This window comes from Ixodes scapularis, unplaced genomic scaffold (assembly GCF_016920785.2).
Source record: "Ixodes scapularis isolate PalLabHiFi unplaced genomic scaffold, ASM1692078v2 PGA_scaffold2__306_contigs__length_199485367, whole genome shotgun sequence".
NCBI lineage: Eukaryota > Metazoa > Arthropoda > Arachnida > Ixodida > Ixodidae > Ixodes > Ixodes scapularis.
Window position 1 is genome coordinate 169318628 of NW_024609857.1, and position 27136 is coordinate 169345763.

Consider the following 27136-nt stretch of genomic DNA (forward strand, 5'->3'; position numbering starts at 1 on the left):
TCGCACTGCTGCGCAATACCGTCTGATCACGTGGCGCACTCTCTGTGTTGGTTTGGTTCCGGGGTTCGTGAAGTACCTTTCTGTTCATTTGTGACTGAGACAGAGTAATACCCGTTTCTTTCTCAATGCTCTTTATTCCAGGGCTAACATAATTTTCTACAGCAGAACGCTTCCGGCCACCGTTTTAGTGAACAAAGACTGAGGGTCTGGCTACTTTGTTAGGAAAGGGGAGATCAAAGTTAGTGTTAAAAAAAAAACATAGCTTAGCTTATCACTTCGCGTCCGCATACACGATGCACGCACGCGCGCACGTTGCGCTTTTAGAATTGCTTTGAAGGCTCGTTGGGCGTTGTCGTGTTGTCCATGGGCCAAGCAGTTTGGCGAGTCTGAAAGGTTTCAGTGTTCATCCGCTCAGATGTTTCTATGATATCTCCTCGAACCTTGGTCTCTCTATACTCAAGTGGTAGACGACGCGAAATATATAATTTTCATCCCTCTACTACATGCTGGTATCATGACAAATACTTGAAAATAACTCTATTTTGAAAAAAAAAAAAAAAAACACTTCAAAGTGGACCTGGTTTTTCAGTACTGACGGCTTCGCCCTACTTTTCAAATTTGAGCACACGCGCCTTGACAGGGAACTTTTGGAGCACGGCTCATGCACCCATTCTGGGCGCAATATATAATTTTCATCCCTCTACTACATGCTAGGGCCATGGCAAATACTTGGAAATAAATCTGTCTTGAGAAAAACCGCTCCGAAGTGGACCTGGTTTTTCCGTTTCGACGATTTCGTCCCATTTTTAAAGTTTGAGCACCCGCGCCTTCACAGGGAACTTTTGGAGCACGGCTCATGCACCCATTCTAAGCGAAATATATAATTTTCATCCCTCTACTACATGCTAGTGCCATGGAAAATACTTGGAAATAAATCTGTCTTGAGAAAAACCGCTCCGAAGTGGACCTGGTTTTTCCGTTTCGACGGTTTCGTCCCATTTTTAAAGTTTGAGCACCCGCGCCTTCACAGGGAACTTTTGGAGCACGGCTCATGCACCCATTCTGGGCGAAATATATAATTTTCATCCCTCTACTGCATGCTAGTGCCATGGCAAATACTTGGAAATAAATCTGTCTTGAGAAAAATCGCTCCGAAGTGGACCTGGTTTTTCCGTTTCGACGGTTTCGTCCCATTTTTAAAGTTTGAGCACCCGCGCCTTCACAGGGAACTTTTGGAGCACGGCTCATGCACCCATTCTGGGCGAAATATATAATTTTCATCCCTCTACTACATGCTAGTGCCATGGCAAATACTTGGAAATAAATCTGTCATGAGAAAAACCGCTCCGAAGTGGACCTGGTTTTTCCGTTTCGACGGTTTCGTCCCATTTTTAAAGTTTGAGCACCCGCGCCTTCACATGGAACTTTTGGAGCACGGCTCATGCACTCATTCTGGGCGAAACATATAAATTTCATCCCTCTACTACATGCTAGTGCCATGGCAAATACTTGGAAATAAATCTGTCTTGAGCAAAACCGCTCCGAAGTGGACCTGGTTTTTCCGTTTCGACGGTTTCGTCCCATTTTTAAAGTTTGAGCACCCGCGCCTTCAAAGGGAACTTTTGGAGCACGGCTCATGCACCCATTCTGGGCGAAATATATAATTTTCATCCCTCTACTACATGCTAGTGCCATGGCAAATACTTGGAAATAAATCTGTCTTGAGAAAAACCGCTCCGAAGTGGACCTGGTTTTTCCGTTTCGACGGTTTCGTCCCATTTTTAAAGTTTGAGCACCCGCGCCTTCACATGGAACTTTTGGAGCACGGCTCATGCACCCATTCTGGGCGAAATATATAATTTTCATCCCTCTACTACATGCTAGTGCCATGGCAAATACTTGGAAATAAATCTGTCTTGAGAAAAACCGCTTCAAACTAGACCTGGTTTTTCCGTTTTGACGGCTTCGTCCAACTTTTCAAATTTGGGCCTCCGCTCATCCACAAGGAACTTGTTTAGAACATTCGGGTCTTTAACTGGGAAAAATGATAAAATTTAAGTCCATCAAATCAATCATGGTACAACTGAATATCCTTGAAAATAAACCTCCTCGATGGGAAAGGCGGTCGAGCGAGGACGTTACGTAGTTCTCATTTTCCAATGTTCTCCTCGCTGGATCGACCGACATGTTTTTTACTTGATATTATGAATTTATGTGCTTGACGTGTCATGAAGAGACCATCAAGTACAGTCAGCTTCTTTGCCAAATAATCACTCAATATTCCCACTTTATTCGCCCTAAATGTAGCTTCGCCAAGGTCAATAATTTCTTAATGATTAATAACAATATTTCTACACCTTTTCTTAGCCATGATAAAATTTCTAAATGAAAAAACAAATAGTTGCTTTCTTTGTTTGGTAGTTTAGTGATCCCAGCAGCAGAATGCAGGAAACGATTCTGAACAGCTGGCTGATCGATTATGCGCCTGGTTCGACAAACTGGTCTCAGGAACCCGAGCAAATAAGTTTGAGAGAAGACAGAGCGTACACTACGCTTCCTGGATGTTTTTGCCTTGTCGCAGTTATATGGCAAATCTCGTATCTTTCTGTATTTTTAAATTAGGGAGGTTTGAAAATCACTTTGTGTGGCACGTTTGGGAGAGGTGCCCCAGAAGGATGTTTTTTCTACGCATTACAAAATATCATACAAATCACGAAACTTTGTCATATGATTGGGGGAGGGTTGTATTTATAATATAAAATTAAAATTTATTTCACTCACCTAATAATATATTTTAAAAACCGATCAAACCTGATACCACACATAGTGGCTATGCATCAAATAATTTACTCGAATGAGGAACCTGCAGTTTATGCGCTGTAATTTTGACTTTTTTGCGGAAGGATTGGATCGTGTCAGAGATTGGACGGGTAGCATGGCAAATCTGAAAAAATGTGATGTTGAGCAAATATTGCCGTATTTCTATATTTAATACATTGCTTCTATGGGAGCGTTGCCATAATCCGCCAAGAGATGGCGCTAGCATGCGATGGGGAAGTGAACTAGGGGAAGGCTCCGAAATAATTATTATGGGAGACATGAATGCCCATATTGAGGGTCTGGATGGGTATACGGACTCAACTGGAAGCATATTACTAGAACTGGTGGAAAAACATGACTTAGTTTTATGTAATACCAGTCAGAAGTGTGACGGGCACATAACTTGGGAAACTGGCAATCTGCATTCAACTATAGATTACGTACTCATGTCACACAAAATATATGGTAAGTTACAAGTAATGAAAATAGATGAAGAAGGTTCCAAAAGTCTTGGTAGTGATCACAAACGTATTAAGCTGAATTTTGCCAGAGAAGTAAATGCTGAAACTAGACAACATAATTCAAAGCAAACTTTCTGCAGCGACAAAGAGTTGGAAATAGTTGTTGAAAGAATAGAGGCAGCAGTTTCAGGGCAACGGCATACAGATTGGACTTATGAGAGCCTAACTAGGCTTTTTGCTCAAGAACTAGACAAAGTTAAGAGTAAACGAAAGGGGAAGCAAGGACATAGACCAAAAAGCTGGTTGGACAAAGAAGTGAAGCAAGCGATACAAAAACGTCAGGAAGCCTCTAGAGAACACAGGTATTCCAAGCGTAGTGGGGAGTCCGAAACGGAAGTAAAAAGAAAATGGGACAATTTTATAACATGTCGCCGAGAGGCATCCAGTTTGATCAATGCGAAAATTCAGAGAAAGGGTGAGGAATGGATGAGTAATGTAAGTAAGAAAGATAGAAACGCTGCCAAGAAGTTTTGGGAGCACTTGAACTCACTCGGTGAAACGACGCAAGCTAGACAGAGGTTCATACTCTCGCATCAGGGAGATCAATTAGAGGGAGATGATGCGATACAATATATAGGAGCAGTGATGGAGGAGAAATTTCGGGAACGGTTACAGGTGGAAGATAGGAGAACCGAAGGAAGTAGCAGTCCAGTTTGTGACATCGCGGATTTTGGACAAAGAGAATGGGAAAAGGCGGAACGAAGAGTCCCTAGTGGCACGTCGACAGGCACAGATGGTATCCCTATCAAGCTGGTGAAGAATTTGGGTCCTAAATCTAAGGCAAAACTAAGGGAGGTAGTGAGTACCATGATAACAAAAGGAAATATTCCAGATGAATGGAGGCTTAGTAGGATGAGTATGATATATAAGGGAAAGGGAGATAAGTCTGATATTAGGAATTATCGTCCTATAACCGTGACACCGGTTATTTACAGGTTGGTAATGCAGATTATAAAGAACAGACTGGAGGAATGGGTAGATTGCGAGGGCATACTGGGCGAATTACAGAACGGGTTTCGAAAACAAAGAAGGTTGGAGGACAATTTATTTTCTCTAACACAGTGTATAGAAATAGCGCAAAAAGAAAACAGACAGCTCTGGCTGGCATTTTTGGATATCAAGGGTGCCTATGACAATGTGAACCAAAGAAACCTGTGGGACATAATGGAGAACTTAAACCTAGATGAAGGACTAACAGCACTATTAAGGAACATTTACAAAGATAACAAGGTGATTATAGCATGGGAAGGAAAGGCGACAGGGAAAATAGAGATAAGACGAGGCCTTAGGCAGGGGTGCCCATTATCGCCTTTGCTGTTTATGTTGTATCTGAGAGGATTGGAGGATAGACTAGAGAAGAGTGGGCTTGGGTTCAACCTTTCTTACAGTAAGCTAGGCCAAAAAATTCAGCAATCCTTACCGGGATTGATGTATGCGGATGATATTGTACTAATGGCTAACAACAGGACAGAGTTGCAGGAATTAATGAGCATCTGTGGTAGGGAAGGAGAGGAATTAGGTTTAGAATTCAGTAGCGAAAAATCGGCAGTCATGATTTTTAACGAGGATGAAGTTGAGAGGCTGAAGATACAGAATATTACAGTTGAGAGAGCTAGTAAATACAAGTATCTAGGAGTATGGATATGTGATGGTGCAGAATATCTCAGAGACCATGAAAAGTATATAATAGGTAAGGGCAACAGAAATGCAGCTGTAATGAAAAATAGAGCACTTTGGAATTACAACAGGTATGAGGTGGTGAGAGAGATTTGGAAAGGGGTCATGGTGCCTGGCTTGACTTTTGGAAACGCAGTGCTATGCACGAAATCCGAAGTGCATGCGAGACTAGAAATAAAACAGCGCGGAGTAGGTAGACTGGCTTTGGGGGCACATTGCAAAACGCCAAACCAGGGAGTACAAGGAGACATGGGATGGGCATCATTTGAGAGCAGGGAAGCGGTGAGCAAGGTAGAATTTGAGGATAGGTTGAGGCAAATGGACGGGGAGCAATGGGCACGAAAGGTTTTCAGCTATTTATACATGAGGAGTGTAGACACAAAGTGGAGACAGCGCACTAGGAAATTAAGAGGAAAGTTTTTGGGCTATAGCGAAGATACGGAAGAGCAAGTCTCAGTTAAGAAGAAAGTTAAGGCCACAGAAAGAGATTGGTGGCTAGAGGGAATGCAGAGAAAGACGGCTCTGGAAAGCTATAGATTAAACAAAAGAGTTATTGCCAAAGAAAGCATTTATGACAATTCTAGGGGAAGCTCATTGCTGTTTGAGGCAAGAACGGGTGTTCTGCGAACCAGAACATACAGAGTGAAGTACCAGGAAATTGATACAGTGTGCACTGCTTGTGGAGAGGAGGACGAGACGGCTGAGCACTTGATACTCTACTGTAAAGGGCTTCACCCTATGCCTACCGAAGACAACATAGATTTAATAAAGTCATTGGGTTTTAGAGACAGCGAAGGGAGAGTGGATTTCAAGACTGTAGAGATTACCAAGCAAAGATTAAGTGAATGGTGGCAGAAATCGAGAGAAAACTAGGTATTTTCTTATCCACTGATGGCAAGGGGGTTTCATAGCCTCACTTTCTTTGCACTGCGGAGTGAATATAGATTTCACATTTAAATATTCTAAGCTTAAATGGTAAAACAAAATGGCTAGGTGGCGTAAGCTACCGCCCGATCCAAAGGGCTCAGCCGTATTCATCCATCCATCCATCCAACAGATTTCTGGGGATGAATACAGATAAATATCCAAAATTGTCAAAAAAAAAACTGTCTACAGAGATGCCCGATCCTGACTGAAACTTCACTAAGTTGAGTTCTAGTGCCTTTCACTACCTTCATTAGTCTTTTACTCCCCAACAAATAATATAAATCCTTGAAATCCATCGATAAAACCGAGCATTGCTCGCCATGGTGGACGACCAAGATGCCAATCAATTCGTTCGTGTTTTTTTAGTGACAGGGAATTTTCGAGACTAATGAACTCTAACCCTTCTTGAAGATTCTTGGACTCCACTTTTTACCACGTTTCATTCTTATTAACGACCGCTCGAAACGAAAGCTCCGGCTTATGATCTTCAAGGAAGAACTTTAAGCTTAATGTTGAGAGCCTTGAACCCATCATTCGGTTGGCCATACCCTCGAAATCCTCCTTTTTCAGGACCCCACAAATAATTTTCCTTAACTTCTCAACGTCTTCTCCCGGTTCACAGAAGACAGAACCCAAAGCTTGTGGAATTTGACTTGCCTTACTGCACCACGAGGTCGATCCCACTCCGTAGCTCGATGTTGAGGACTGCTACGGCCGGGTCCGTCCGGAGGCTGCCGTGGACTCCGAGGAGAGGATTCACTCCAAACACAAAGATACTGAAGAAGCGGGTTTATTTGGCTGCTGTGCCACCACGCTGTGCCCGTCGGCAAAACTAATAAAAGAAAAGAACGGAAAAAGGGTCGGCGCTGTCGCATTAGACAGATTCACCTGGAGGGGGCCCACGCTGCCGCATTAGGCAGATTCGTGGAATGGGGAAAGCTCCAAAAAGAACGAGGCTCCGTGGCCCAGAGCCTTCCCCGGACGAGAGCCCGGGCCGCCGTTCGCGGCCGCTTATCTAGCCAGCGGAAAGTGGACGCGCCCGGGGTAGGTAGTGTGGCTTATCCCGCAGATGGGCCGCGTCCACAATCATTTCCGAAGGGTGCGCCGGAGGCACTTTCACCCAAAAGGGCGAGGGTAGACACGCCCTCTTCGAGGAATGCGGCCTTACCCCCGTATCCGGGATGACGTCGCCATAACGCTCCCACGGCCTGCTTGTGCTAGGCCTAGATAGGGAGACGGGAAACACGTGTTTCCCACAAGCTTCTTTTGCCTTATTCTCATAAACTGAGCTGGGTAATACCGGAAAGTTTCCACTCTTGTCTGCACTAATTCCAACGACTTACTTTTCAATTGTTATTTTGGCGCTTTTATCTGCCCGAAGGTAATCCCTGCCAATAACTCGTTCCAGCCGTTCAATCGCCTGATCCTTGAAGGCTCCTTTTTCTTCAAGTCCGACCATTCTCGCTACCGACTGAATTGACGAAAAGACATCAAGCCTAGACGGTTTCACATTTACACAAAAATATTGGCCCCCTCCCGAATAATACTTCAGTTTTCCGGGACACTGATGCTTCATAATGATTGACAAGATTACGGAACGACACGCTCCGACGGTCATTTACATGCGTTCGATCAGTGAGTCCTCGACTGTCCAGCCAATTGTGAGTTCCATGCAACACATAACCAAGCCCTATGCCGTGAGCATTCTGCCGCTTGATGCTGTCTAAAACCTGGCTCCGCCTTGCACTCCAAAGCCGGTTGAAGTGGGCCCTCCTGACGTTGCCCCAGTGCTGAAAGTCCTCGTGGCGTAGAAAATCCGTCCCGAGGAGTAGAGTCCATAGTCAGTCACTTGCGTTGCGGATCTCCAGACTCCTTTGAGACGCACTGCCGCTTACGTTCTGTAGATCTTCTTTTGGGTGGTACAGGGAGTTTCCGGTGACGATAGATGACAGAAGAGCTCAGGGTCGACGAATTGCTTCCGTAAGCAAATGCCAAAAACGCTAACTTTGGGTTCGTCGGCGGCACCGATACTGGCAGATATCTATTTGGATTCGTTGGTTCTTCCGGGGTTAATGGTCTGAAAGGAATGCCCTTGGAGAGCTATGTGGTAAAGCGGCATGCCGATGACATTGTAGTGTGTTCGTTTCAGAACGGAGTAGCGGAAATGGTGGAAGGTCTGCTAAGAAAGCCAGCTCTTGAATTGCGTTTTACTATGGAGCAACCGAGAAAGATGGATTGCAATGTTCAGACTTACGGATTCATGTAGGGGAAGTTTTGTGTTGAAGCACGGAAAAAAGAATCCGAAACCTTTTTATTCAAGAACAAGGTGTCATGCGAAAACTGTGAAAGCAGGAGTTGTAAGGTCACTGATCAACAACACATTGAACAGGCCTTGCATCCATTATCTATAGCAACCTCAGTGAAAGGGTAGTTTGAAGGACTATGTAGCGCGGGGTAAAAAGGAAGCCTCTGACCTTAGAGAGCGGAAGCTGTGTATGCGGCGGCTGGCGACGTTGGGAGTGGGGATATATAAAAGAGAGAACTGAATAAACCTTTTAGCTGTGTTCGAGACGTTGTCTTCTTATTCGTTTGGGCTTTCTCTTCCACGTTTTGAAGCTTCAAAGTACACCAGCTCGCCTGCGCTCTCTCTCTCTCTCTGTTGTCTAGTTCTTCCAAGATGGACCATCATATGAAGCTGGAAGAGGTTAGCAGAATCCTTACACCGTTTATCAGCTTCTTGCACCTGACATAACTTCCAGTTATTCTCGACATCGACACCAGCATTGTCGCCTGGCATGAATGCATATGGCGCCATGTTAGAGTCATTCGGCGTCTTACTGCGGTAGCAGTAGTGCCGTAGAGTCCTGTCGTTTGCGTCGGTCGCGTTTGATGACGAAACAGATTTGTGGCGAGCAACCGATGTAACACGGGTCAGAATAGGCGTGACTTTTGTTTAACATCCTCGAGCGGCACTTGAATGGGTGCGTGGGGTGCCGTCGCTCTGAACTTGAACGCCTCGCAAGAATGCCGTCGGGCGGCAATTAAACGCGTCCTCTTCTATTAATTTGCCGTGACTGAAGTGCAGTCGACAAACCCTTATTTGGTACGAAGTTTGTTGGTTGAGACTCTGCCAGCGTATCTATCAGAGCCATTCGGGATGCCGGCGAACCGATTGTTCGAGCGCCGCCTCTCACTGACTCCTAATGATTGATAGCATTAAGAAAAAAGGCAATACTCCTGACCGCATCTCCATTTTGTCGCCGACGTTTGCATCTGGAACAAATAATTATAGCGCATCTGACCATTTTAAACCTTCCGTCAGCGGACAAACTACAACGCGAACGGGGTGCCGAAGCACACAAAACATTGCGCAACAATGACGAAGTCCCTTATCATGAATTTCGACGTGTAGCGGGGAGCTTCCCGAACCGGAAGTAGTGTTGCATTATGGTATAGTGCAAGAATTATAGAATGTACGACAGAATGTTCCAGTATGAAGAGATTCGCTCTGGCGTAGCTTCAGCTGCAGCTGCCCTTTGGATGTCAACCGTGGTGGAGGGATTCTACGAAAAATATCACTACTTTAATGTGTACGACACTACCTTGATGTTTATGACATTTCTTTGACATACGAATTTCGACCATTGCGAGACTGGCTACTGTGTAAACGATATAATTTTAGAACACAAAGTCGACTAAGTCAGATATTGTAAAGCAATTAGCAGAGTGCAACAATTGTTTTTCTTAATGGAAGTGCACGAGAATTGGAAGCAGGGAATTTGATCATTTTAAAAGGGATGTAAAGGAGACAGTGACAATCTCATCTGCAGGAGACTGTCAGCTGTTCCTTCAATTGTCTTAGAGAAACAAGCGTGAACAATCTTGGAAGTTTAAAAAAGTGTGTCGTTTTGTGTGTGTGTTGCAAGAATAATGTTGCGGTTTAGGGTCTTTAAGTTTCCTTGCTAGCTTCCGGTCCTTCGCATAATGGAGGTGGTTGGGGGAGGGTGTTTTTTCTGTTTCCATGTTAGAACATTGTAGGGTTTTTTCGTAGAGTGTTTTTGGCGTCAACTGAGGTGTGCTGTTACCATAAATGTGTTCATTCTTGAATAGACTCGTAGCTATGCTTGGAGACGCTCTGTGTTAAGGCCCGTTCACACTCTTACGGCCTTTTAAAACTGCGTTCCTTAAAACCTCTTACAGCAAGAGGACGCACTGGCGCTGTCTATTGGGTAGAAGTGTAAACTTGGCTGTCTGGCATGTTTTCTATTTCTCTCGCGCATTATCCTTTCAACGTTATAAAAGAGCCTTTCTTATAGGTATTATGCTCATTTGACCTCGGAAATCCCGCAAAACTATCGCTCTTGTGCAACGCAGTTACAAGGTCACCGCATAGATGACGCTAAAATGCCAGTGTGTTCCCTGGCCCTAAGAAATTTTAAGAAGTTTTACCAGATCTCGTCTCTATCGGTCGTACTCGGTTGCAAGAGTGTGAAAGGGCCTTTATCACTTCCTTTTACGTGTCGTTCTTTTCCTTCCTTCGTTTAAGTTATGTCAAATTGACAATATTGTTGTCGCAAGGATACCTAAAAAAACAACCACACTGGGAAATTAAATCGAGCTCTATCACGTGTAGAAAACAGTGGGTTACTACTTGATAGGATCAAATGAAAGTTTCACTCATGGAGTTGAGGTACCTTGGAGAACATTTATAGAAAGAATGCATCAAACCAGTTGAAAGGACATTGAACACAATCAGCATGGCACCCGAAAGTGCTTCGTACTTGCGACATATTACTTAAAGTTTCATCCACACTACTCAGAAGTGGTTGATCCGCTCCGTGCCTTGATGAGCAATAGGTTGTTGCTTATGGACGGCCGGACAAGCACAAGCATTCGGAGATGAAGTGAACCTAATCAATATACGCTGTGCTATATTTGAATTTTCTTGAAACGATGGTGACAACGAATGCCAGTTATGCTCTAGGATTTGGTCTATATTAGCTCCAACCGAAAGACGTCGGAACAGCGGCGCTTGCGTCAAGGACAATGTCTGAGACGAAGCGCTGATACTCAGTTCGAACGCAAGAATCACGGCTGGCTTTTTAAATTGCAGAGTGCAGACAATATTTCCTTTCAGAAATAATTTTATAGTATGTGTACATCGCAGACCACGCAAGGGTTTGTAGGTAACTTATGCGCATCACTCGCTGGTGTGCGAGATTATTGGAGTTCAACTGTAAAGTGAAGAACCGGTGGAGCGAACAGAATCTGATTGATGGCGAATTTTGAGACATCCTTCTGGTACCAAAAATAAAGATTCGAGCGACGCTAAAGGTATCAAAACAGTCTGAGCACAGCTGCAAAGCGTCACCTCGAATGAGTTTGAGACGGATAATTATCAAGGTGAAACACTAGCAAATACTGCAGATCATCAGTTGTTGAAAACATTCTGAGTGGCGTGCGAGAACTACATGCAATATTTCTTCAAACTCCATGAAATGCTTTCAGTGGTTGAGGGTCTCGTTTAACGTAATTATGAGTTTTTGACACAAAGAAGAATTTGAAATAATAAATCGACCTCCACCTGGAATGGAGCGCTGCTCGCGCCCTCTAGGCGATTGTCGGCAGCTAAATAAATCGCCTTGTGTTAGATTCGATCCCGGGACCTCTTAAAGCTGAGTGGTGCGTTATACGAGCTCAACTATCCAGGGCTAGCCATCAATAGAACAAGCAGGTGTTAACAGTTGCTACCAGCATCGTTACGAGCATTGATGTCACCCTTGTGACATCAGCAGTTTTGATGATTATAGTTATAAATATTTTGGCGAAGCCCATGGGTGAAGAGCTACGGAAGAATAAATTGAGACCTGTTTGCTCTACTGTTTGCTCCTTGTGAGCATAGTTAATAGAACTCTCAGCTAGCCCTGGAGATGTCTCGGTATTGATTCCCGATCCAAGCGGATTGTTTCGGCGGCAACAGCTTCCTACAGGCCGCGAATTGCGCTTTATTCGAGGTGTAAGTTGATTTATTTTGGCGCAATTTTCTACCTTAAAAACTTCTCCAATTTTATTATACGGAATGATATGTTTTATTAATTTTTTAAGTCGTCTTTATTGTTACGTGAATGCCGTCTTTATCACATGTTTCTTGAGCCCGGGGTACATTCGAGGAACGAACAACAGTCAGTGTGGTGAGTAAGTACCTAAAATTCGTTAGTTAACTTTTCAATCAGTGAAAAAAGACACATGGTTGCAAATATGAAACTTGCTGAGGGTCGCTTAAAACCACTAAATCTGTAATTTTCAGAAAGACTTTGAGCGCGTGAGGAGCAAAGTAGTGTGCTAAATCGACCACTTGTGCAGCAGGTACAAGGCTGGGGCTATGGTGAGTGACGAAACAAATTGTGAGGGTGTCTTATCGCGCCGGTAGCTCTGTTCCTGCTGCACGGGTGATAGCTCTAGCGCACTACCGTGTTTCTTTCCCGCTCAAAGTCTTTCTGAAAATAACTGATTTAGTGGTTTTAAATGACGCTCAGCAAGTTTCCGACCGGAATTATCTGTCTATTTGCACTATTTAATGTCTATTCTCACTAACTAAAACGGTAATGAATTACTTTTAATTTATTACTCACCTGACTGTGACGGTTGTTTGCCCCTCGAGTGTCCGCCGAGCTCAAGAAATATAGAGTGAAGACGGCATTCACGTTGCAGTAAAGACGCCTTTTTTAAAAATCTGTTTTAAATAAAAAGGGTCACCCGGTGTATAGTAAGAACACTTGTCGTCGGATCATTGACATCGACCGCGGATTTCATCCTGAAATTGCACAAAGCAAATGGACACTTTGAGACAACTACTCGTAGCAACGAGTGAACGCTGGTGTCTTTGAACAAAAGATGGCCTGCCATCAGTGTTGCACAATATCGTGATACAAATGTATCGCGATAGTATTTCGGGAATGCTCTACGCATTTATAATTTGTTTATCGCGTCCCAAATTTTGCAGTGTATTTTCTATTTCTGTATCGAAACACATTTTTGGGTGTGTTCCTGGTATAGCAATACCATTAGGGCACGATGTAGTTTGTTACAAATATCATGGAGTCGTTGACATCTATACAGAAGGTGAAGACCAAGTTTCATCTGGCACGTTTGTATCATAATATACATGGCCCCTTACTCCACATCGTAAAATATTAAACATGTTTTGTTGGACTTAGGTTGCCGATTATTCCTGTACATTCACTACTTGAAGGCGCTGTCGGTGCGTCTAAATGACAAATGAAAGACTACGGTTTCATAAAACTATGGTGCCTGGATCACGTCTTTGACTGGTGTGTTTACCGCGGCCAAAAAAGTGGTCCCTCGATTTCCGCCTGATGACGTCATAGAAGTGTCATGCTGTCGCCGGTCGCGACCCTGGTGGCGTCTCAACAGTTATGGTGTGTGTAGCAGATGCCTGTTCTGCTGCAGGTCGCTTTCCACTGTGACAGTTCACGGAAGCTAGTGCAACCGGAAGTTGGGACGCCTAACGGGACACCGTGACGACAGCGACACTTGCGTTCGCTCGTGCTTTTTGCCAACATTTCTACGGCCAACCGCCAGGATCGCGACAGGCAACAGCATGACACTCGCGTCATTTGTTGCCACATCGGGACCACTTTTGATGTATGGGCGGGATAGGACGCTAAACACACCAGTCGAAGACGCGATCCAGGCACCATAATAAAACTTCATTTTCTCGGTTATGTAGAAAGATCAATTCTGAAAGTGGCGCCTGGTTGGTGAAAATCATGGTGACTTCTCAAGGTAACCTGGAAGGACACAAAACTGATTTCGATTTCATGGAAGTTTGCCTCGAATGGTTGATAGATCGCGAAAACAAATTTGCGCTCGAGCCATAGTTAAAAAACAATAACAACTCGCTTCCCTTACTACGGCACAAAATGCGAGGTGTTAATTATGTGGTAAATTTAATTTGAATAAAAATATGACAAAGTAAACAATTAGACTATCTTACAGCGATTGCTTGTTTGTTAGCTTAAAATGGTTTTCGTAATGGAGATTACGCATATAGAGAATTGTGAATCATAGTTTTTTTTTTCTCCTTCGTGTACATTACTGGACACACCCAAATAGTTCTAGGCAGTGCAAGATCATTTAAAATAGTTTTTTTCTGTTTTAGAAATATGTAATTAAGTTCCAAAAGTTTGTCCCTTGAAGAGTTTTCTTGTGTTTTTCTTTTTTTTCGAATGTATTTTTGATACTTCTTCTGGTACATTTTTGATATTGTATTTCAATATCACTATTTTATGTTAGCCTTAATTGCTATGTACGCTAGTATTTGTGCTTCCAAACACCTTTAATAGTATTTCTGCCCAACCCTGTCCCCTAGTAAAATGACAAAAAAAAAAAAATAAAACAGCCCCTGTTCGAATGCAACCAGTTACTTAGCCAACAGTACCACGAAAACAAATTTCAAGCTTGTTTGTCCGTTCATTTAGAAGTTTTCCTAGAAGCTGATGATATGGCTGTCGGCAGTAGTTGATCATTTGAGCAGGTGAACGGGGTTGTATTCTAATTACATCCAAAGGCATATGCTCTAATAAGCTTCTTACTGCGAATCTTCCTTAGCCAAGGCTGTCTCGATGTACTACTGTGAGACCACGTTTACAAATCGTGCCTCGACTGTTCAAGGACTTTCTAAAAGATGGAACTGTCATGCACTCAAAATCCTGTATTTACAATTCGAGTGAAAATGAACAGGTTAAACGCTTTAACGAGGTAATCAGAACCAACTTTAAAACTCCCCGATGGAATTAATTTTGTTGAGTTCTTTGAATTTTATTGTTGTGCACCACAAAAAAACAACAAGGCTTTCGCAGTAGTACTGTATTACGTCGTGCGCGACCGGTGCGCACGACACATGTCATTGTAGAACTACCGCATCCAAACAATTCAAAAAATTTTAGGGCTGCGATGAATAATCATCATGGCCGGATAAAAAGACAGCTTAACAATCTACCCCAATATACGTCAAATGATCAAGAATTCAAAGTTCAGACTAGAGGTCCCGTGATGTCAGGTCACGCGATATCAATCTCCCCGCCTACTCTGGCGGGGAAGCATATATATAGATCACGTGACATCAGGCCACGTGACCGAAACACGAATTCAGTTTTTTCCGAATGATGTAAAACACTTTAGCGAACTTAATCTGAACGCCAGTAGGGTCACGATAACAAGTCTGAGCAAATGATATGCAATCTGCAGCTTGTCCATTCATCGGTGCGCTACCAGGCAAGCCGCGAGAACTCCAGGGGGAAAAAAATAATATTTAAAAGTGCGCCGTGTTATGCGGTGTTAGGTACGTTTTCATTATTCAATAAAGTGACGTCATGACGTAGTGATTTCAAATGATTTGGTAGTTTAGAAGGCGCATTGACTTTCTAAGTTTGTACAAATAAACCCCAGGGCTACGGCGAAAAGGACCGAGTATTCCAACAGATGTGCTTTGCGTGTCGTGCACGCAGCTCTTCCAGCAGCTGGACGCCAAAGACCTGGGCTGCGGAGCGGGAGGTGGCACCGACTCCGTCCAAGCCCTGCACGACGCCGGGGTGCTGCTGCTGGCCAACACGAACGACGACCGCCCCAAGCGAAACGGTACGGATCAACGGTCTGGCGTAGCACTGAACATAGATCATAGAACATGGAATATACAACATAAAACGACACGGCGCATTAGAGAGATTGAAGGGAATTCGAAACCGTGGGGAGCGTTTTATATTTAACGGCGGGCGCCTCCTTCGGAGATTGCTCTCAAGTGCGTATGCTCTGCGTTTTCGCCTGGAGAGGAGAAAAGCGGGAGAAAAGGCGGACACATTTCCAGACGATCAACTCTTTAGGCACCTGCTCGCAGCTCGCATTAAAAACGCGTCCGATAAACCGCGTGACCCCATCGAGCAGCTAGAAACTCATCATAATACTCTAGGGGGCACGCGCATTACGGTGATTTCTGCGCATGCCCAATGCCGAGAGCCGGTGTGGACAAACCCAGGCTCGTTTTTAGGCAGGAGGTTTGCAATATGTCAACCCGCACAATTTAAAACCCATTCCATTGGACGCACGTATCGCTTAAAATTGAGCAAACACGATTGTGCATTTAGTAAGACATCTACAATGTGCGAAAACGCGCAAATAGAAAATAAAGTAATCAGACTTTTTAGAGTTGTACAGTCGCATGCCGCCAAAAGAGAAGCCGGAACTTCTCCGCCTTAACCGCATGCATCGATAGTCTTAAGAGTGCGTAGGAAGATGCGTGCGTTTTTACACAATAGCATACACTTAAATGATGGGTCATTCCAACCCTTGATTTTCCTAGATTTGTCCTGCCAACCGCGACATCGCCAGAAGAGAGAGGCACCCCTCAGCGTTGGTAAGTTTTTGTCTGCTGCTTTCTCACATCTGCAGAACCCATTTCTGCTAGTAAACGAGTATGCTGCGTACCTTCAAAAAGAATAAGGATATATGTGCCAAGCATCAAAGTTACAGCTAAATGCTGAGGTTGCCAGCGCATGGTTACCATTTTGAATGGCCCCGAAAGCTTTTTTTTTCATTTAATGAAATAAATGCTTAAATATATATTTTATGTACGTTTGCTAACATACCTGTACCGGTTGAAGCTTAGCTAGTTGGTTCATTACTTTATATAGTGCTAGTTGAACATAAAAGGATTAGAGAGACATAGAAAAGGCATACATACCGTTAGACTAGCAACTGTTTATTAAGATAATCTTTTTCTTCATGGCGGACAAATGAAAGACGAGGAAGGTGTTTGGTTAAAAGACTAGAAGAGGAAGAAGTTCCTCAATTAAATTAAATTCAGTGTAGGTGTAGATGAAAAAAAAAGGAATATAGATGAAGAAAAATATGATGTTATTAAACAGTTTCTAGTCTCTCTCTCTAATACTTTTTTATGTTCAGCTGGCACTATATATAACATACATGTACCTTGGGAATTTAAGGTCAACCTTGGGAATTTAAGGGCAAACTTGAAAATGCATATTTTTAGAGCGCAGCTGTTAGGGGCCCGTTCCCGCCTTAAAGGTCACGTCCCCCCCCCCCCCCCCCCGAGGTCACGCACGTCAACCCCTGAGGTCACGCGACCCCCTCAGGTGGTGTGACCCTCCGGAAGTCCCGTGACCCCCTCCCCCGAGGTCACGTGGCCCCCCTGATTCACACGACCTCCCCCCCCCCCCCCGAGGTCACGCGACCTCAAGGAGTCACCTATCCCTCAGTACCCTTCCATCCTCCTCCTCAAGAGCTGCGCTCTAATCCGGCGTTACAGGGAATTGTACACGGCTTTCATTTTTTTTTCAGATTAATAAGAAAATAAACTGTAAATAAATTTATAAATTTCTACGGACTTAAAATATTTGTATTTCAGCATATTGTTTTGTTTCATGCAAGCTTGAAGAATAGATGCGAAAAAGGTGTTCATTTTTAATTTCTATATTGAGTACAGGTTGTAAAATAATCACCCCCCGCCTCAGACTTCGGGAGAAAACGTAAAATTACAAAAACAGTGAAATTTATTGTCCCCTCAAATGCTCAAAATTAAAAAAAAATTTCCCCAAACATAGTTTTGACTTTTGTTTTTATAAATGAAAATATTTGGGGCGGTAAGTTGGTACTACCTGACACAATCATCATATTTAGAAATGGCTTTTCGCTGGGAAAACTTGGGTATCCTGTCTAGTGTACCCAGATTCTTGCGCGACGTCTTTCGAAAAAGACATTGGTTGTCGCTATGGTCACATAATCACCTACGCGAGCCGAAGGGAGGGAGGTGACTCCCGCGAGGTCGCCCTGCTCTGGTGGAGACACCATTTATACTTTCCTCGATTACAACGGACTTTCGTCTTTCTTTTAGAGCGCAGCTCTTAGGCGCCCGTTTCCGGCTTGAGCGGCGTCGCCGTCGCCGTCGCCGTCGCCGTCGCCGTCGCCGTCGCCGTCGGCGTAACCGCGCGGTGCATTATGGGTAAATTTCCCCGCTAAAGCTAGCGGAAAAAATTTCCCCGCTAAATCTAGCGGAAAAGTTTCCCCGCTAAATCTAGCGGAAAAAATTTCCCCGCTAAATCTAGCGGAAAAAAGTTCCCCACTAAATCTAGCGGAAACAATTTCCCCGCTAAATCTAGCGGAAAAAATTTCCCCGCTAAATCTAGCGGAAAAAATTTCCCCGCTAAATCTAGCGGAAAAATTTCCCCGTCAAATCTAGCGGAAAAAATTTCCCCGCTAAATCTAGCGGAAAAATTTCCCCGCTTTTTAGCAGAAAATTTTCCCGCTAAATCTAGCGGAAAAAATTTCCCCGCTAAATCTATTGGAAAACTTTCCCCGCTAAATCTAGCGGAAAAAATTTCCCCGCTAAATCTAGCGGAAAAAATTTCCCCGCTAAATCTAGCGGAAAACTTTCCCCGCTAAACCTAGCGGAAAAAATTTCCCCGCTAAATCTAGCGGAAAATTTTTGGTCACGTGACCCGGGGGGTCACGTGACCTGGGTAGTCACGTGACACCCCGAGGTCACGTGACCCCCTCCCGAGGTCACGTGACCTCTGAGGGGGCACGTGTTTGCCCCCACGTGACCCCACCAAGGTCACGTGCCCTCGGGGGGGTCACGTGACCCCCCCCCCCCCGAGAACACGTGCCCCTCAGTACCGTTCCCTCCTCCTCCTCAAGAGCTGCGCTCCAATTCGGCGTTACAGGGAGTAGTAAACGACTTTCACTTTTTTTCCGTTCACGTTTTGCCCCTGTCCCCCGCAACAAATCAATACAGTACCTTAAAACGTTTTCCGTAGTGATTTAGAAGTACCACCGAGAAACTGCAGCTTTAAATGTTGCTGACGTAAGGCTGAACACCATTTGCAAGTTTTAATACAGTAAATGCGAAGTGGCCTTTGAGGATTCTGACCTTCTTAAAACAGTTTGAGCCCCCAACTATACTCTATCTTGCTAGTTAGGCGCAATACTCCGGAAGCTACGGGCGAGAGAAAAAGGAAATTAATTTTTGCGCGAATTTTGTGCCCGAGGGGCGATATGAGGTTAACAAAAGAGGGTTCTGGTAAGAGGGCATTCCCTTCTGTCTACCTTTTTCAACTGCTGGGGTTACGCTCTCACCCCTGTACCTTTGGCAACGCAGCACGTAGCTAGTGAGATGCAGTGTAAACACCGTCGGAAGCTCTAAACCTGTCCATCTAACCGTACAAGTACCAGGAATAAGCCAGCAAAGCAAGCTCCTGATCAAGCCCGCCTAAAATGTAAAATTTTGGTAATGCCTCTACAGGGTCCAGTCGCTTTCACACACTTTTTACTAAAGTGCGCTTCCTATGATGTATCAAAATCAAAAGACAGAGAAGAGAGACGAGAAGCGAATAAAGACAGGTTGAGAGACGGTCATTCTTTTGTTTTGCTCTCTTAAGTCTGTCAGGTTTAACACAGATGGAAGAAAATTTAATATAAGAACAAAATTAAATGATTGTTTACCTCTTAAAACACTGTGCCTAAAAGTAGACAAAGTGAAAGATGGGGTACAGGGGAGTTGTGTGTCGAGTTAAACACAGTCGCCAGTTGCTACAGTGCGTGGAAAGTGTGGTAGAGAGCAAGTAGTTGTATACAGGATTTTTTTTTCTACTTTAATGGCAAGGCTTACTGCCGGGGGCATTGCTAAATCCGAACGCCTAACGCAGCGCCCCGTGCGGCAAGCACCAGCAAAAATGCCCGCGAGAAGGTAGTAGGCAAAGCCCGCCATGTAACCGACGCCGCAAGCCTGGTGGTGCGGAAAACCACGTGCAGTACGTCGTGGTTTTCCGTAGGCGTACTCCACGTACGCTTACACCTAATGGTGCAAGCGTACGTGCAGTACGCTTACACCATTAGCCGCCCTGTCCAAACTCCGACAAGGCCCCCGCCCCCCTTGTACGACATTGCATTGTTACTGAACATATGAGTATTTGTCAGTCGAGAACCGCATTCCAAAACGAACGGGAATCGAGCATATAGCGTTAATGTTAAATAATTAACGTGTCAAAAAAAAAATTAAAAAGAGGGGCGCCATCGCGCCCACCTTTTTGATGGCACTCCGGGTGACGGCCCAGGTCCCCCACGCCTAAGGCAGGCCCTGGTTGCCATCGTTTATCGATCTCTCGACCACGACACTTTGATAGGGCAGGAAGTGAATGTCTGTTCATTGCGGCAGACCGTGACTGGTTGCCGCAGCCAGTAGCTGGAGCTGTTAGGTCTACCGGATTGCGGATGTCGTTTGAAAGGAGAGGCTTTTGATAACGACTCTCGTACCACTGTGCCCTGTTCTCTGGCAGTGCCTAAATGGTCCTACTCGTGGCCGTCTCTTCGACACGCCCACGAGTAGGACTATTTATTTTCAACGCAAAATGTGTATATACGCTCGTTTTCTACGAAACAACCGCCAAGCTCGACCGTTACACGTATGTCAAAGTTTTTGGAGGCATATGGACCCACGGGGGTAATTATTAAGACACGGTCGCAAAACTACTGACAGAAATTGAACTTGGGACCGAGAAATTCTTAGTCAGGTACTATGCCGACTGAGCTAAGCGCATCAGATGCTTGAGAACACTTGCTTTATAAAGACGCTAATTCGCACTCTACTGTGTTGCAAGTTAAGGAAAGCGGGACAAGTTCCTCTCGCAAAGCAATCCACTCCTTTCACTTTAGCGGAGCGAACATAAGAAAAGAGGCGAGTGGGCTAGGCTACTCACTCACCTTCTCTACGGTGTTTTGATTTTGGCCCCCCTCTCGTACTTGACCGCTTCACCAATGCACTCAGTAACGCCGAAGTCTCCCTCAAGTTTACCCCAGTGGTATCGAGATCCTCTTTCAAATTCCTAGATTTAAAAATCACTAGTGACGGTTACAAGTTCCACACCTGTCTACATTATAAACCCACTGACAGCCATAGCTACCTTCTCTGCTCCTCGAACCCTCCTAGGTCCCAAATAAACTCTATTTCCTTCTCACAAATTCTCCGCCTCCGTAGGATTTGCAGCGTCAACATTGATTTCCGTCACCAGGTTGAGACGAGGACTACGTTCTTTATTCAACGTAATTATCCACTCGGCCTTCTGCGCAATGCCACTAGCCGCGTCTCTAACATATCGTGGCATGACACCCTATTTCCCCAACCAAGATCTAAACCTCCGTTCCACCCCCTCCATTTTCACGTTCCATCCCTCCATACCTAGGCTCGGCGAACTAATCATGAACGCCACTTCCCACCTCGTAGACTCCGAAGTTATTTCTAAAGCACCCGTGCTAACTTATCGTCGACAGCTCAACTTCAGATCCCTTCTAGAACGCAGCAACAGTTCCACGAAACCCCAGATTTTGCTTCCCGGTACCTCGCCGTGCGGCGCCCCGAAATGCCTAACGTGCAGACACATCGGCCCTCCTCCCAACCTGCTGATGAGAATCCTTGACAATCACACCTGTAAATCTTCTAATCTGATATACATTATTTCCTACACACTGTCGAACCTTAGTACATATCGGCGAAACTGACCGCCGACTTCACGAACACTTCCGATAACGCCGCAGACTTGTCACGCTAGAAAGAGCGGGCCAACTTAAACCTGACCTCTCCACACATATATCTGAACCTTTCTCCTGCACGAATAATTCCGAACTCAACATGCGAGTATGCTTCGTCAAATTAGGCTTCCATACACCGACCTCAAGCAAAGAAAAACATTTTAATTTGAAGACGAAATTCCCTTCCGGCTTAAGCAAGAAAGGCTCTTTCGACTCTTTTCCCCTGCTCCTCTCCTTCTTTCTCTCTACCTTGTTTTTATGATTTGGGTGGTCACGCGGGGTGATCTAATGGCCACCGACGTCCAGTTTATGCTTCGAAACAGATCATTGCCAGTTACAGTTAGCTGCCCTCAGGCTGACGCACGTTACTGTTTTTCTCAGAGTGGCCTCGGTCGTGTGAATGGCCATCGACGTCCAGTTTATGCTTCGAAACAGATCATTGCCAGTTATAGTTAGCTACCCACAGTGCTGACGCACGTTGCTGTTTTTCTCAGAGTGGACTCGGTCGTGTGAATGGCCATCCACGTCCAGTTTATGCTTCGAAACAGATCACTAAAAGTAAGAGTTAGGTGCCCACAGTGCTGACGCACGTTATTGTTATTCTCAGAGTCGCCTCGGTCGTGTGAATAGCCACCGACGTCCAGTTTATGCTTCGAAACAGATCATTGCCAGTTAGAGTTAGATGCCCGCAGTGCTGACGCACGTTATTGTTATTCTCAGAGGGGCCTCGGTCCTGTGAATGGCGACCGATGTACAGTTTATGCTTTGAAACAAATCATTGGCAGTTAGAGTTAGCTGCCCACAGTGTTGACGCACGTTATTGTTATTCTCAGAGTGGCCTCGGTCCTGTGAATGGCCACCGACGTCCAGTTTATGCTTCGAAACAGATCATCGGCAGATAGAGTTAGCTGCCCGCAGTGTTGACGCACGTTATTGTTATTCTCAGAGTGACCTCGGTCGTGTGAATTGCCACCGACGTCCAGTTTATGCTTCGAAACAGATCATTGGCAGTTAGAGTTAGCTGCCCGCAGTGTTGACGCACGTTATTGTTATTCTCAGAGTGACCTCGGTCCTGTGAATGGCCACCTACGTCCAGTTTATGCTTCGAAACAGATCATCGGCAGTTAGAGTTAGCTGCCCGCAGTGTTGACGCACGTTATTGTTATTCTCAGAGTGACCTTGGTCGTGTGAATAGCCACCGACATCCAGTTTATGCTTCGAAACAGATCATCGGCAGTTAGAGTTAGCTGCCCGCAGTGTTGACGCACGTTACTGTTATTCTCAGAGTGACCTCGGTCGTGTGAATTGCCACGGACGTCCAGTTTATGCTTCGAAACAGATCATTGGCAGTTAGAGTTAGCTGCCCGCAGTGTTGACGCACGTTATTGTTATTCTCAGAGTGACCTCGGTCGTGTGAATAGCCACCGACGTCCAGTTTATGCTTCGAAACAGATCATCGGCAGTTAGAGTTAGCTGCCCGCAGTGTTGACGCACGTTATTGTTATTCTCAGAGTGACCTCGGTCGTGTGAATAGCCACCGACGTCCAGTTTATGCTTCGAAACAGATCATCGGCAGTTAGAGTTAGCTGCCCGCAGTGTTGACGCACGTTATTGTTATTCTCAGAGTGACCTCGGTCGTGTGAATAGCCACCGACGTCCAGTTTATGCTTCGAAACAGATCATTGGCAGTTAAAGTTAGCTGCCCGCAGTGTTGACGCACGTTATTGTTATTCTCAGAGTGGCCTCGGTCGTGTGAATTGCCACCGACGTCCAGTTTATGCTTCGAAACAGATCATCGGCAGTTAGTTAGCTGCCCGCAGTGTTGACGCACGTTATTGTTATTCTCAGAGTGGCCTCGGTCGTGTGAATTGCCACCGACGTCCAGTTTATGCTTCGAAACAGATCATCGGCAGTTAGAGTTAGCTGCCCGCAGTGTTGACGCACGTTATTGTTATTCTCAGAGTGACCTCGGTCGTGTGAATTGCCACCGACGTCCAGTTTATGCTTCGAAACAGATCATTGGCAGTTAGAGTTTGCTGCCCGCAGTGTTGACGCACGTTATTGTTATTCTCAGAGTGACCTCGGTCGTGTGAATTGCCACCGACGTCCAGTTTATGCTTCGAAACAGATCATCGGCAGTTAGAGTTAGCTGCCCGCAGTGTTGACGCACGTTATTGTTATTCTCAGAGTGACCTCGGTCGTGTGAATAGCCACCGACGTCCAGTTTATGCTTCGAAACAGATCATCGGCAGTTAGAGTTAGCTGCCCGCAGTGTTGACGCACGTTATTGTTATTCTCAGAGTGACCTCGGTCGTGTGAATAGCCACCGACGTCCAGTTTATGCTTCGAAACAGATCATCGGCAGTTAGAGTTAGCTGCCCGCAGTGTTGACGCACGTTATTGTTATTCTCAGAGTGACCTCGGTCGTGTGAATTGCCACCGACGTCCAGTTTATGCTTCGAAACAGATCATTGACAGTTAGAGTTAGCTGCCCGCAGTGTTGACGCACGTTATTGTTATTCTCAGAGTGACCTCGGTCGTGAGAATTGCCACCGACGTCCAGTTTATGCTTCGAAACAGATCATTGGCAGTTAGAGTTAGCTGCCCGCAGTGTTGACGCACGCTATTGTTATTCTCAGAGTGACCTCGGTCGTGTGAATAGCCACCGACGTCCAGTTTATGCTTCGAAACAGATCATCGGGAGTTAGAGTTAGCTGCCCGCAGTGTTGACGCACGTTATTGTTATTCTCAGAGTGATTTCGGTCGTGTGAATTGCCACCGACGTCCAGTTTATGCTTCGAAACAGATCATTGGCAGTTAGAGTTAGCTGCCCGCAGTGTTGACGCACGTTATTGTTATTCTCAGAGTGACCTCGGTCGTGTGAATGGCCACCGACGTCCAGTTTATGCTTCGAAACAGATCATCGGCAGTTAGAGTTAGCTGCCCGCAGTGTTGACGCACGTTATTGTTATTCTCAGAGTGACCTCGGTCGTGTGAATAGCCACCGACGTCCAGTTTATGCTTCGAAACAGATCATCGGCAGTTAGAGTTAGCTGCCCGCAGTGTTGACGCACGTTATTGTTATTCTCAGAGTGACCTCGGTCGTGTGAATAGCCACCGACGTCCAGTTTATGCTTCGAAACAGATCATCGGCAGTTGGAGTTAGCTGCCCGCAGTGTTGACGCACGTTATTGTTATTCTCAGAGTGACCTCGGTCGTGTGAATTGCCACCGACGTCCAGTTTATGCTTCGAAACGGATCATTGGCAGTTAGAGTTAGCTGCCCGCAGTGTTGACGCACGTTATTGTTATTCTCAGAGTGACCTCGGTCGTGTGAATTGCCACCGACGTCCAGTTTATGCTTCGAAACAGATCATTGGCAGTTAGAGTTAGCTGCCAGCAGTGTTGACACACGTTATTGTTATTCTCAGAGTGACCTCGGTCGTGTGAATAGCCACCGACGTCCAGTTTATGCTTCGAAACAGATCATCGGCAGCTAGAGTTAGCTGCCCACAGTGTTGACGCACGTTATTGTTATTCTCAGAGTGGCCTCGGTCCTGTGAATGGCCACCGACGTCCAGTTTATGCTTCGAAACAGATCATTGCCAGTTAGAGTTAGCTGCCCGCAGTGTTGACGCACGTTATTGTTATTCTCAGAGTGACCTCGGTCGTGTGAATGGCCACCGACGTCCAGTTTATGCTTCGAAACAGATCATCGGCAGTTAGAGTTAGCTGCCCGCAGTGTTGACGCACGTTATTGTTATTCTCAGAGTGGCCTCGGTCGTGTAAATAGCCACCGACGTCCAGTTTATGCTTCGAAACAGATCATCGGCAGTTAGAGTTAGCTGCCCGCAGTGTTGACGCACGTTATTGTTATTCTCAGAGTGACCTCGGTCGTGTGAATAGCCACCGACGTCCTGTTTATGCTTCGAAACAGATCATCGGCAGTTAGAGTTAGCTGCCCGCAGTGTTGACGCACGTTATTGTTATTCTCAGAGTGGCCTCGGTCCTGTGAATGGCCACCGACGTCCAGTTTATGCTTCGAAACAGATCATCGGCAGTTAGAGTTAGCTGCCCGCAGTGTTGACGCACGTTATTGTTATTCTCAGAGTGACCTCGGTCGTGTGAATTGCCACCGACGTCCAGTTTATGCTTCGAAACAGATCATTGGCAGTTAGAGTTAGCTGCCCGCAGTGTTGACGCACGTTATTGTTATTCTCAGAGTGACCTCGGTCGTGTGAATTGCCACCGACGTCCAGTTTATGCTTCGAAACAGATCATTGGCAGTTAGAGTTAGCTGCCAGCAGTGTTGACACACGTTATTGTTATTCTCAGAGTGACCTCGGTCGTGTGAATAGCCACCGACGTCCAGTTTATGCTTCGAAACAGATCATCGGCAGCTAGAGTTAGCTGCCCACAGTGTTGACGCACGTTATTGTTATTCTCAGAGTGGCCTCGGTCCTGTGAATGGCCACCGACGTCCAGTTTATGCTTCGAAACAGATCATTGCCAGTTAGAGTTAGCTGCCCGCAGTGTTGACGCACGTTATTGTTATTCTCAGAGTGACCTCGGTCGTGTGAATGGCCACCGACGTCCAGTTTATGCTTCGAAACAGATCATCGGCAGTTAGAGTTAGCTGCCCGCAGTGTTGACGCACGTTATTGTTATTCTCAGAGTGACCTCGGTCGTGAGAATTGCCACCGACGTCCAGTTTATGCTTCGAAACAGATCATTGGCAGTTAGAGTTAGCTGCCCGCAGTGTTGACGCACGCTATTGTTATTCTCAGAGTGACCTCGGTCGTGTGAATAGCCACCGACGTCCAGTTTATGCTTCGAAACAGATCATCGGGAGTTAGAGTTAGCTGCCCGCAGTGTTGACGCACGTTATTGTTATTCTCAGAGTGATTTCGGTCGTGTGAATTGCCACCGACGTCCAGTTTATGCTTCGAAACAGATCATTGGCAGTTAGAGTTAGCTGCCCGCAGTGTTGACGCACGTTATTGTTATTCTCAGAGTGACCTCGGTCGTGTGAATTGCCACCGACGTCCAGTTTATGCTTCGAAACAGATCATCGGCAGTTAGAGTTAGCTGCCCGCAGTGTTGACGCACGTTATTGTTATTCTCAGAGTGACCTCGGTCGTGTGAATAGCCACCGACGTCCAGTTTATGCTTCGAAACAGATCATCGGCAGTTAGAGTTAGCTGCCCGCAGTGTTGACGCACGTTATTGTTATTCTCAGAGTGACCTCGGTCGTGTGAATAGCCACCGACGTCCAGTTTATGCTTCGAAACAGATCATCGGCAGTTGGAGTTAGCTGCCCGCAGTGTTGACGCACGTTATTGTTATTCTCAGAGTGACCTCGGTCGTGTGAATTGCCACCGACGTCCAGTTTATGCTTCGAAACAGATCATTGGCAGTTAGAGTTAGCTGCCCGCAGTGTTGACGCACGTTATTGTTATTCTCAGAGTGACCTCGGTCGTGTGAATTGCCACCGACGTCCAGTTTATGCTTCGAAACAGATCATTGGCAGTTAGAGTTAGCTGCCAGCAGTGTTGACACACGTTATTGTTATTC

The 27136-nt window shown here is 45.5% G+C and overlaps 1 protein-coding gene across 1 annotated transcript in view; it reads left to right on the forward strand.

The window, feature by feature from the left end:
• The window catches only part of LOC8032842 (venom factor), a 229019-nt gene that overhangs the window by 105499 nt on the left and 96384 nt on the right, over positions 1–27136 (forward strand). The window contains exons 15-16 of the mRNA XM_042292110.1: positions 15476–15605; positions 16324–16377. Of these exons, the coding sequence (XP_042148044.1) occupies positions 15476–15605; positions 16324–16377 (184 nt within the window). The remainder of the gene's footprint in view (positions 1–15475; positions 15606–16323; positions 16378–27136) is intronic.